The following is an 11,463-nucleotide window of genomic DNA, read 5'->3' as shown; positions in this document are numbered from 1 at the left end:
GTCCGGCCCCGGGTGGCTTCATCCCCAGAAAATAATTCTTAATTTCTTCCATGGTTTTAGTCTTGGCTGTTCACGTGGCTCCAGTCTCCTGCCGTAATCCCGCCCATTATTGACTATCCCACCAATCAACAAGGGGTCTGGGTCGGGTCCCGCTGGGGCCGGGGCCGGATAGGTGCTCCTCCAGGTCATTCAAACCTAGGCACCGCCCCGTGCGACCGGGCCAGTCCCGGCTGCAGAGCGGGATGTCGTCGGGGCGTGCCCCCGGGACTGCGGGGTCCTCGGAGGCGCCGGCGCCGGGTAGGTGGGGGTTCCCCGGCCTGGGCGGGCGAACGGAGCAGTGGGCGGAGGTCCAGGCCGCCCCTCCCGCTAACCCGCGGTCCTGGGCCCTCCCTCAGTCGTGGGCGTGCAGCCCCCCAACTTCTCGTGGGTGATTCCGGGCCGGCTGGCGGGGCTGGCGCTGCCCCGGCTCCCCGCCCACTACCAGTTCCTGCTGGACCAGGGCGTGCGGCACCTGGTGTCCCTGACCGAGCGCGGGCCCCCGCACGGGGACAGCTGCCCCGGCCTCACGCTGCACCGGCTGCGCATCCCGGACTTCTGTCCGCCCGCCCCGGAGCAGATCGACCGCTTCGTGCAGATCGTGGACAAGGCGAACGACCAGGGAGAGGTCAGCGGGCGGTCAAACCGGGGAAAGGGCCCTGGGAGGGGTCAGCGGGGACACTCGGAGCTGGGGGAACTGGGGGAGCAGGGGGAGCAGAGGGAGCAGGGTCGGGGACCCAGAGCCGGGAGGGAGACGGGGAAGACCCGGGGCTTGGAGGCTCCGTGTGAAACTGAAACGGGAAACCCAGGGGAGGGCGGGGCGGTGAGCGGGAGGAGGAGGGCCCAGCCCGGTGAACCTGCTGGTGGAGAGGAAAAACCGGTTGCAGTTGAGGGCTGGGGAGGAGAAAGGTTTGGACAGACATGGGACAGGTGGAGGCCGAAGCTAGAGGCTACTGAACAGTCTCCACAGCAGGGCTCTGTCCAAATACAACGGAGCCATGTACTCTTCAGGTTTCTAGCAGCCACATTGTAAGAGGAGAAAAAGGAGCAGGGGAAATTCATTTTGATAATATAATTTAGCCCACTAGGTCAGAAATACTGTTGCAACATATCATCAGTATAAAGTACATCCTTAGTGCGGTGTTTACGTTGTTGTTTGCTCTGCATCTTCACAACCTGGTTGCATTTTACATCCCATCTCCATCTGGACCAGCAGCCCAGCAGGTCCTCGGTAGCCACACGTGGCCAGTGCCTTCTACACTGGAGAGGCAGGGAGGTGGTGGGGAGGCAGACCAGGAGCCCAGCCCTTTAACCAGCCACTCTGCCGGTGATTGGTGGCCTCCCGGCCACAGGTACCGGGCCGCCGCCCTCCGGGCTTCAATGCCACTTCCCACCCCTGTGAGGTGTGCAGGATCCTGGGCCTGGCCCAGAAGCAGCAGCTGGAGGGCGAGAGAGACAGGCCTAAGTGAGGGCCAGGAGAGTGTGGGGAGGGCGGGAGGCTCCGTCCCACCAAGCTCCCCCTTCACAGGCTGTGGGAGTGCACTGTGCCCTGGGCTTTGGCCGCACGGGCACCATGCTGGCCTGTTACCTGGTGAAGGAGCAGGGCCTGGCTGCTGGAGACGCCATCGCTGAAATCCGGCGGCTTCGACCGGGCTCAATCGAGACACATGAGCAGGAGAAAGCGGTCTTCCAGTTCTACCAGCGAACTAAATAGGGGCCCCAGCGCCCTTCTTCCAGGCCCGCTGCCTGACCAGGGCGTCAGAGGGGCCAGAGCTGTGGAAGTGGACTGAAGCCTCCAGCTCCCAGCCGGCTCATGAGACGGACGTCGCCCTTCCTGCTGGCAGGTTCTGATTGGAGGGATGTCTGGAGCTGCATTGATGTGGGGGTCCCTCTTCTGCTTCCTTGAATAAATAACTTATAAGAACCAGCTCCTGTTGCCCAGCACTTTACAGTTTATGAAGCACTTCTACATGTCAATTTAACTTGAGCCTCACCGTAGCCCTAGGATGTCGGAAAGGCATGTGGAGGAGGTGGCTAAAGCTCAGAGAGTTTCAAGGTTACACTTCTAGAAAGTGGGAGGATGGGCCAGGACTACAACACACATCTTCAGCCTCTTAAAGATGCTGAAACTCTATGTATCTATTATCTGATAGGTCTTCTGGAGAGCTGGTCAGTGAGAAGGGCACAAATCCCCCAAAGCCCAGGGTCCCTGATGCTCACAGGCTGGAGGGGCCCAAGTGGACGCAGCCCCGCTGTCTAGGCCCACGTCCCCCATGTGTGTCGTTCCCTTGACCCTCTCAGGACAGAGAAGGCCTGGATGTTGTGCTCATCTCCCAAGGGCTGTGGGCCTCTCACCAGCCTCAGGGTGCCCAGCTCACATGCTTCTCATCAAAATGTCCTCCATCCTTACCTGCCCACCCTACCTGCCCTGCCCCAATAGCATGGCTCGTTCTGTTTCTTAACGCAACCCAGAGTATCTTCCAAAGGGCTGTGTGTGTGTGTGTGTGTGTGTGTGTGTGTGAGAGAGAGAGAGAGAGAGAGAGAGAGAGAGCGCGCGAGCGCACACATGAAGGCAGGAGGTGTGATCGGCCCGCTTCCTGTATTCCTTCCCTCCATTTACCAGGATGTGAGGACAGGTGGGAGGCTTGAAGCTTCACCCTACGTTCATGTCTCTGCTCTGATCCTGACCCGCTGAGGTGGTCAACAGGCCCTCACACTCTCTGTCCTCTGTCCCAACCTGGCTCCACCCTCCCCATGACTTCTCGCAGGAGAGGGATCTTCCCTGTCCTTCCTCCTGAGGCTTCTTCAAAGGGGACAGAAGAATTTCTAACCCATAAAACCCTCTATGCAGCCTCCATCCCCATAAAGTAAGCAGGTCTCCTCTGCCTCGAGCGTTCCTCAGGGAAAGAAGCATAATTATGTGCTTAAGGAAATAGGTTTTAAATAAGAGTTGGCTTGGAATGAGAAACTGTCCTTATCCTTCCATCTACTTTGGGAGGTTAGTCTGAGATTCCCTTTGGGCTCATTCCCACTCCCAGATTTTCTGCCTTTCGCTCACCCCCTCTTCCGTATAGGCCACCAGTGAGGGATTACAGACCAGCCATGACCCAACCCCATTCTACCCCTCTGAGAGGACAGGTGTGAGGAACAAGCCCCTCCATAGACAGGGAGCCTTCACATTGCATCAGACCAGGACTTCGCCAGGTCAGCGCTGCTGGTGTGTGCGGCCGGACACTTTGTTGTGGGGGTCTCCTGTGCACTATAGGGGGTTCCAACATCCCTGGCCTCTACCCACCAGACGGCGGTGGAATGCCACCTCCAAAAAAGTAGCAGCAAATATGTCTCCAGACATGGCCAAATGTCCCTGGCAGGACAGAATCAGCCCCATTTGAGAACCCACTGCATCAGATCAGCAAGACCACATGCAGCCATAGGCTTTTGTTTGCTGTGGGAGCAGAAGTGGGAACACACTCGGGAATTTCTCCTGTGGATACACACATTTGACAGGGGAGAAGGGGCCAAATTAAACACCCTCAAACACCATTACCCTTTTGAGGAGTGTCTGGCACTCATCCCCAGTCCATCCCCCCTTTTCAGGCTGGGTCCCCAAGATGGTGATGGACACTACAACCTATATGTAGCAAGTGCTGTATTCGCAATGAGCTGCTGGTGGGCAAATATCATGGCTGCAGTAACACTGACTCCCACCCCCATGTTTTTAAAGTTTTATTCATACTTATTCTCTGGCATGTGGTCCAAGTTCCCTGCTGAAGGGAGTCTTTTGTGTGAAAAACATCCCTGCCCTCGCCAGTTTGGCCTAGTGGATAGAGCATCTCTGCCTGTGGACTGAAGGGTCCCAGGTTCAATTCTGGTCAAGGGCATATGCCCGGGTTGTGGCTCGATCCCCAGCAGGGGGCGTGCAGGAGGCATCCGATCAATGATTCTCATCATTGATGTTTCTCTCTCTCTCTCTCTCCATTCTTCTCTGAAATCAATAGAAATATATTTAAAAAGACAAACAAAAAAAAAAACCTGTCTGTATCTTGCCACTGTTTATAAGAAGGAAGCCAGTTTAATCTCATGGGATTGTTTTGTGACAAACCAATGTGAGTTACCACTAATGCACTTCACACTTTGTTGTGACTGCACTTTGCTTACTGATCCTATATAATAAAAGGCTAATATGCAAATTGACCAAACAGTAGAACGCCCAGTCACTCTGACGCGCACTGACCACCAGGGGGCAGACGCTCAACACAGGAGCTGCCCCCTGGAGGTCATTGCGACAGAAGCCGGGCTTACAGCTGGCAAGTACAGCAGTGGTGGCAGGAGCCTCTCACGCCTCCACAGCAGCGCTAAGGATGTCCGACTGACGGCTTAGGCCCAGGAGCGGGCCTAAGCCATCAGTTGGACATCCCCTGAGGGCTCCCGGACTGCAAGAGGGCGCAGACTGGGCTGAGGGAACCTCCCCTCCCCTGAGTGCACGAATTTTGTGCACCAGGCCTCTAGTATGATTATAATTGTCATATTTATGAAGCACCTACCGTAGAGCAGGTGTTTGCATACATTGGGTTATATCATTTTATCCTCTCAGCCATTTTGAAAACCAGGCACTTTTTTCTTTTTTATAGATGAGGGCACTGAGGCTTAGAGAGATGGCGGACTTGCCCAGTGCCTCGCACTTGTGCGAAGGAGCTGGCAGCAAACCCAAGCGGTAGCTCCACACTCTGCTCCTTCAATCAGACACCTGCCTGCCCAGACCTGCCCCTGGTCCCAGTTACACGGGAAAGTCCACCTTCATGCTCAGAGCTTAGCTTCATCAAGCTGACTCTCAGGCCACTTCTGTTACGGCCGCTATTGTCTAACTCAGAGCATATGGCTATCCTTACCTGGCGGGACAGGCTTAAGCACGTGTGCTGGCCTTGAGCCCTCAAAATATCATTTTATGTCTCATGATTTATTAAAAACTCTAAATCCTTCTGGTTTTGTTGTTGTTATTTGAGCCCTTAATGCATGGCAGGCACTAGCCCCAGTACTTTATAGACATCATCTCTTTTAGTCTTCAAGAGAAGCCTAAGAATAAGATCTTATAATGACCAGATGAGCGAGCCGGGGCACAGAGAGTTTAAGAAACACACCCAGAGTCACATCGCTAGAACAGGATTCAAACTTGAGTTTGTCTGACTATAAACTGCCTTCCCTCTTAGGAGCAGAGAGAAAAGACTTTGTTGTAATTGGAAAATATATAACAGCATCTTGTGTTCCCTGGAATCACAGCTCTGGGCTTGCAAGCTGTCAGGAGAGCCCTGTGATTGCCTGGCTTCCCTACCCCCCTCCCCACCGCCCCGCTCCCACCCCTCTGGCAGGGACGCTCTGACTCGCAGTGTTGGGCTGCGGTGGCCATCAACCCAAACAGGCCTCTGCCTCCAGCCTCCTGCACCATCTAAAACATAGTCCCCTGTTGATTTTAAAATGAGTTACATAAGCACTCCTTCCATTACTTTAAAATGTTCTCTGGCTATTACGGATCCAAGGCATACTCCTGAGAAGGCCGCGTGTTTGTCCAAGCAAGCGGAAATCTGAGAGACGCTTTGGTGCACGTCCATGCCTGCAGTTGATGACTTATTTTCAATGTTGATAACTCCGTCCTTTCTGGCAATAAATTGCTTCAACCGCTCTCTTGCCCTGCTTTTTCCTTCACTCATTCTGTTGCCATGGATATTTGATAATGAAAGAAATTGGTGAGGACACCTCTGAGTTTTCACTATGTCCATGGCAAACAGTTCTGGGGTTGTTTTCTCCCGGCTTTTATAATAAACACAGCACTGTTTCTTCACTAGCATATATGGAGTAGCAACTCTGTTCCATACCCAAGGTGGGCCATATGGAAGTACTTAGCGTAGACATCACCCCAGGTGGCCCTGCTCACCTGCGTGGGTTTTATGTGTCCTTGGGCCCCTCCGAACCCACCCCAAGAAAATGTACTGATCTGCATGTTTGCAATAGATGCCCTTTGTGAGATCTAGTTGGGGCTGGGTGCAGCCTAGGGCCATGAAATAGAATTATAAAGCAACCACACTGGGACCAAGCCCACAGGCAGAACTAAGCCATTCTTGACCATGGCCTATAAGGCCCCCGAGGAGCCCTTTCCCTCCCTCCAGCTCCTCCCTGGCCTCATGCTCTCCCCTCCCCCATCACCTTCGTTCTCTCTGCTCTACCTATGTTGGGGTCTCCAAGACCACCCTCGGGTTTGATGATTTGCTAGAAAAACTCTCAGAAAAGCTGTTCTACTCTCACTGATGGTTTATTGCAGTGAAAGGATACACGTTAAAATCAGCAAAGGAGAAAGGCTCACGGGGCAGAGAGAGTCCGGGAGGAGCGGGCAGAGCGTCCAGGGGAGCTGTCAGACAGTGCTTTGTTCTCCCAGCAGCAGGGTGTGACCACGCTTAAAAAACATGGCCAACCAGCGAAGCTCCCCCAGGCCTTGGTGTCCAGGGCTTCTGCTGGGGCCACAGGATGCAGCACCTGCACGGCTGACCTTAGCTAGTCAGTCTCCACGGAGGTCAGACTGAGAGAGCAGGGCCCCAGCTACCTGTGCACACCAAGTAGGCATTCACCACACCACGCTGTTAGCACAGACGACTGGCCTGGCCCACGCTCTCAGTACAAAGACCCTCGTATGAGCCAGGATATTCTGAGAGCTCAGGAGCTGGTCAGGAGACAGTCCCAAAGGCCTTCGGAACTTAGCAGGTTGGGCAGCCTTTCCAGCACACGACCAAATGCTCATGCTGTCCCCACTTAGGAGTCCCGCACACTCAATATCAACTCATTGCCTAGCTCCCAACTTCTACCCCCGAGGTGTCAGTTTAACATTATTTCCTGGGAGAAAGGTCTCCCACCACCCCACATACACATATTCTCAAAGCATCTGTCATCCTACTTCCCGGTTCTTTGCTCACCTATAATGATCTGTTTAGTTGCTTAATGTCTGTCTTTCCTCCTAGAGTCTTAAGGACCGGGCCCATGCAGGTGGCACCCCACACAGTGTCTGGCATATGGGTGCTCCATAAATATTTGGCAACTGACACGTGACATGCTGTCACCTGGCTGGGTATCTGTACATGGATGCAGAAATGGGAAGAAAAGAATAAATGTAGTGGGGGAGACATGCACCCCTCGAAGTCTGCATGCAAAAATGGGTACATACAGTTAGAAAAGATGCAATACGTAAATACTCAAGCAATGCCAGGGTGATTAAGGAGAAATGAGGAGTGTGTCTGGTACAATTCCAAAAGTTGAACTCTCAATGAGATGTGGAGGGTGTGCTCAGATAGCCTAAGGCCGTGGTCGGCAAACTGCGGCTCCCGAGCCACATGCGGCTCTTTGGCCTCTTGAGTGTGGCTCTTCCTAAGGCTTAGGAGTACCCTAACTAAGTTAATAACAATGTACCTACCTATATAGTTTAAGATTAAAAAATTTGGCTCTCAAATTTCAATCGTTGTACTGTTGATATTTGGCTCTGTTGACTAATGAGTTTGCCGACCACTGGCCTAAGGGATACACAAATGTTGGATGCGATTAAAATCACTAATATTATGTACTAGGTGCGGAGTCCACAGAGAGGGGCTTGGAGAAGGGTGGGCAAGATGAATGGGGGGCAGTGAGGGGAAGGGGAAGATATAAAGAGCGTGCATGCAGGATGATGGGGCAAATATGTCATCCGGTGGGAACAGAAAACACAGTGAGATAAGCTGGTGAAAGGGCAGCAGAGACTCAGACTGTAGGTTAGTTAGGATCACATCCGATCAACAGGGTGGCGTTCACAGGCTCTGCGCAGAGGGCATGCCATGAGGCCCCATTGGGGTTTGCTTCATTTTGTTTTGTTTGCCCGTTTTTCTTAATGTACCTCTGGCAGCATGGCCCCGTGACCTAGCAGCAGTCTGGTGCTTTCTGGTTAATGCTGCTGATTGGGGAGACCTTCCAGAAGACGAGAGCTAAGAGACCCTGCTCTCCCTGCTTGCTGGAAGTCAGTGGCTTTAGTGCTTTGCAGAGAACAGTAAAGGGGTCAAGTCGGACTGCTCGCCCTCTGGACTTGCAGGTTATGACTTTTTCATGCTTTTGAAATGGGAAAGGGTCACAGGTGAGTGCCATCCGCATGCGCTGGAACTGTGTCCTCCAACGGCAGCCCAGCCGGCGCTCCTCCTGTATCCCTGCTGCTCCAGGTGAATCACATCTGGTGAATCGTGGGCTGTGGCCGTAGCCCAGTTGACCGGGTTCATAGGTCTGCAGGGGCGGTGACCCCTGGTGCTGGGTTCAGTCCAGCACCTTGGTATTTCTCCCTATTTTCCCAAACCGAGGGGTGCCCTGTGGTTGCAAACCTTCTACTTCAGTTGCACTCCCATTGCCCACGCCTCTCTCCCGTGATGTCTGTCCTCTTACCTTTAAACTTGTCTTCTTTTCTCCAAATAGTCATCGATGTGTCAAGTACAGAGGAGCCAAACAGACCAGACGGTATGTTCTGTAAGTGAAGGGCATGTGGTGTGTGCCAAGGAGGGGCAGTGCCAGGGACGCCAAAGACAGCTCCCACCGTGAGAGCACGCGCGATCCTCATCGGAGTTGAGGCAGCTGCAAATGCCAGAGCACCCTGAACCCCAAGGCTCTCCTGACTGGCACTGTCCAACCGGAGACCCCCCAACATGCCCACATGGGCACCAGGGAGCCCTCTCCTGCTCCTCAGAGGAGGCTTCAGAGCTCAAGGTGAGGCTGGGCAGGGAGGGTGACCCTGCGTCTCCACACTTTGCTCCTCAGTCCTCAGGGCACTGGATCTGGCCTGGCACGTGTGCCCTTTAGGAGGGGAAGGAGGCCAGGAATGCATGGAGAGCTCCAGGCCCGCACAGGAGTCAGGCTGCACCCCGGGCAGCTTGAGAGTGACCCTCCACCCACCCCAACCCACTTCTGCTCATCTGATAACCGGAACCCACAAACCACAAAGGAAGTCAATGGGGTGGGGACAAAAAGGAACTAGGGAAATGGGAAGTGAAGCAACAATAAGGATAAGATACAACTGTATATTCATCAGGTTGGACATACACACAGGGAAGTTGGTGAAAAAACAGGGAGAACTTCCAGGGTAACTAGAATGTTCATTTCTTTTTTTTTTTTTTTCTAGAATAAACACCTTTATTACGTGAGCTACGATAGGAGGGAAGAGGATTTATGTGCCTTTTCAGGCCTTATGCCCTCGGCTAGGGCTCCAGCTCCTTGCCCTCCGGCACACAGCTCTGTCTGTCTGCTTGGCCACACCGGTCTGGTGCTGGGGTGATGCGCGCAAGCATCGGTGGAACTGCTCCTCCGGGACACTGCTGATCGTGGCGTTGTTTCCTTTCATCATATCTCTTCTGAATTTTCTTTTATTGTTTTGTTTGTTTGTTTGCACGTACCGCACTCCGAGTGTCCAGAGAAGTTGTCCAGGTCCAGCCTCAAGACGGGGCACTTGCCTCCCCACACGCAGATGTATATGCGATACGAACCCATCTTAGTGTTGGCAGCACAAACTGTGCTGAGGAGCAGGATGAATTGCAGAATCCTCCCACAATAAAATGTCATTTACATAAAATTTGAATATGTCAACCTCATTCATTTCCAGCCTCTAGGCAAGGATGTCCTATCTGAACCACAATGGAAAAAATGTGAACATGCCACATAGGATGATACATGCAAGTGAGAAAGTAATTGTATGTATAAAATCTAAAGTAAGGAAACAGAGATGGGGGTGGGGTTGTGATTCAAAGGAATGCCATGGATTAAATGGCAGGTCCTCCAAGATATTGTCTAAAGACAATCTCCCAGTGCCACTGAGGAAGGAATAAAGGTACTGAATTATTTGGATCCTAGACTAACTCAGAGTTTTAGGATATTCACCCTAAAATCCATTAATTTACAAATAAGAACATGGGAGGGTTGGAGGCCCTCGAGGAAGGCAGATGAGAATACAATTCAGCAGCCACCCCAGTACCAGAGGCCTCAGCTTCCTCTCAGGCTCCTCCCGCACACACTTGTTGAGCACATACGCTGTGCCGGGCCCTGAAGGTTCGACAAAGAACAAGACAAGCATGGCCGCGCCCTCAGGAAGCTTGAAATTCTGTGTGGGAATTAATGCCCGACGGATGCGCGAGGTGTTAAGACAGGATGTGTGTCCCCTAACCCAGCCAGTGGAAGAGAGTGGCCACATACAACTGAATATAACACACGTGGACACAGGTGCACACGCATACATGATACCTGTTATGAAAAAGGGTCTTATTAATGGGAACATTTTGTTGGGATAATTTGCACTTTGGGGCGAATCAGAATCATGGAAGCAAGATCTCTGACTGGAGAGGGTGCTGCTGACGAATGCCGGAAACACCATAGAGGACCAGGTCGGAGGCAGGCAGAGGCTGGGCTCGGTCTTGACACATGAAGTTGAGGGCGCCTCTGAGACATCCACACGAGCTCTCAGGTGAGCAGTTTCCTATCTGAAACTGTGGTTGTGCTGGAAAGGCAACTTTGGGGCTAAACCATGGGCACAAATGAGATTATTTAGGGAGAGACTGTAGAGTGAGTGAAAAGAAGAAAGGGCGTGGGATCAGGGACTAAAGAACTTCAAAGCCACTAGCAGTGGTTCCCAACCTTCCTAACGCCACGACCCTTTAACACAGTTCCTCATGTTGTGGTGACTCCCAACCATAAAATTATTTTTGTTGCTACTTCATAACTGTAATGTTGCTACTGTTATGAATCGTAATGTAAATATCTGTTACCCAGGATGTATTTTCAGGGGTCGCGACCCACAGGTTGAGAACCGCTGCGTGACTAGAGGAAGGCAGCTGAATGGCAGAGAGCGGGAAGGAGAACCAGGAGAGATGTCCTAGGGCAGGAGGGTTAAGGAAGTGAGGAGGAATCCGCAGTAACAATGTAGGCATCCATCAAACAGAATGAGGACCAAACCTGTTCATTGGGTAAATATGCTGGAGACGGGCGTGAAGGAGGCTAAAGCCAAATTGGAACGGGTTGAGGAATGGGTGAGGGGGGCAGATGGAGACAGGGAGTCAGGGAATGAACATTGGTGCTTCCAAACCCTTTCCCTTGGTGGCTCATGTAGAAAGCTATGTTGAAATGGAACATTGTATTAGATCAAGGCTGCTTCCAGCTTCAAGTGTGGCCCCAACCAGCTACCCCAAGGGCTAAGATCAATATCTTATAACACTTGTAACCATTTGAGGCACAACAGTGAGTCTCAGAACACCAACTGGTGATGGCCACCAGAGACCGCTCTCAAGTAGCTCGTCTGTGAATGGGGCTCACAGGGGGTGTGGAGTCCAGACCAGGGCTGCTGGCAGGGTTTGGTTTGGCTTTCAGATGGAGGCTAGAGCACCTTTCAGAAGC

General features: G+C 52.7%; 1 protein-coding gene across 2 annotated transcripts; it reads left to right on the top strand.

The window, feature by feature from the left end:
• Positions 1 to 206: 206 nt before the first annotated feature.
• On the top strand, positions 207 to 9,631 carry DUSP23 (dual specificity phosphatase 23). Of its 2 annotated transcripts, XR_011468622.1 has the most exons (4): positions 207 to 297; positions 396 to 664; positions 8,506 to 8,793; positions 9,206 to 9,631. XR_011468622.1 is itself a non-coding variant. In XM_070395814.1 (3 exons), the coding sequence occupies exons 1-3, from the start codon at positions 243 to 245 to the stop codon at positions 1,748 to 1,750; spliced, it is 510 nt and encodes a 169-aa protein (XP_070251915.1). In that variant the 5' UTR covers positions 207 to 242; the 3' UTR covers positions 1,751 to 1,963. The 2 variants fall into 2 exon arrangements, 1 of the variants encoding a protein (XP_070251915.1); XM_070395814.1 differs by lacking the exons at positions 8,506 to 8,793; positions 9,206 to 9,631 and adding an exon at positions 1,565 to 1,963.
• The last annotated feature ends 1,832 nt before the right edge of the window (positions 9,632 to 11,463 follow it).

This window comes from Myotis yumanensis, unplaced genomic scaffold (genome assembly GCF_028538775.1).
Source record: "Myotis yumanensis isolate MYYU_CA2020_CCGP unplaced genomic scaffold, mMyoYum1.0.hap1 SCAF_17, whole genome shotgun sequence".
In the NCBI taxonomy this organism is placed as follows: Eukaryota; Metazoa; Chordata; class Mammalia; order Chiroptera; family Vespertilionidae; genus Myotis; species Myotis yumanensis.
The sequence above is the reverse complement of the archived record's forward strand: the minus strand, read 5'-3'. Positions and strand labels throughout refer to the sequence as shown.

Bases quoted from the DNA above. Each gene is read 5' to 3' on its own strand.
- DUSP23 (XM_070395814.1), top strand. From the start codon at position 243: ATGTCGTCGGGGCGTGCCCCCGGGACTGCGGGGTCCTCGGAGGCGCCG. The intron at 298-395 runs GTAGGTGGGGGT...GCCCTCCCTCAG, and splicing joins CTCGGAGGCGCCGGCGCCGG to TCGTGGGCGTGCAGCCCCCC. The intron at 665-1,564 runs GTCAGCGGGCGG...CCCCCTTCACAG, and splicing joins AGGCGAACGACCAGGGAGAG to GCTGTGGGAGTGCACTGTGC.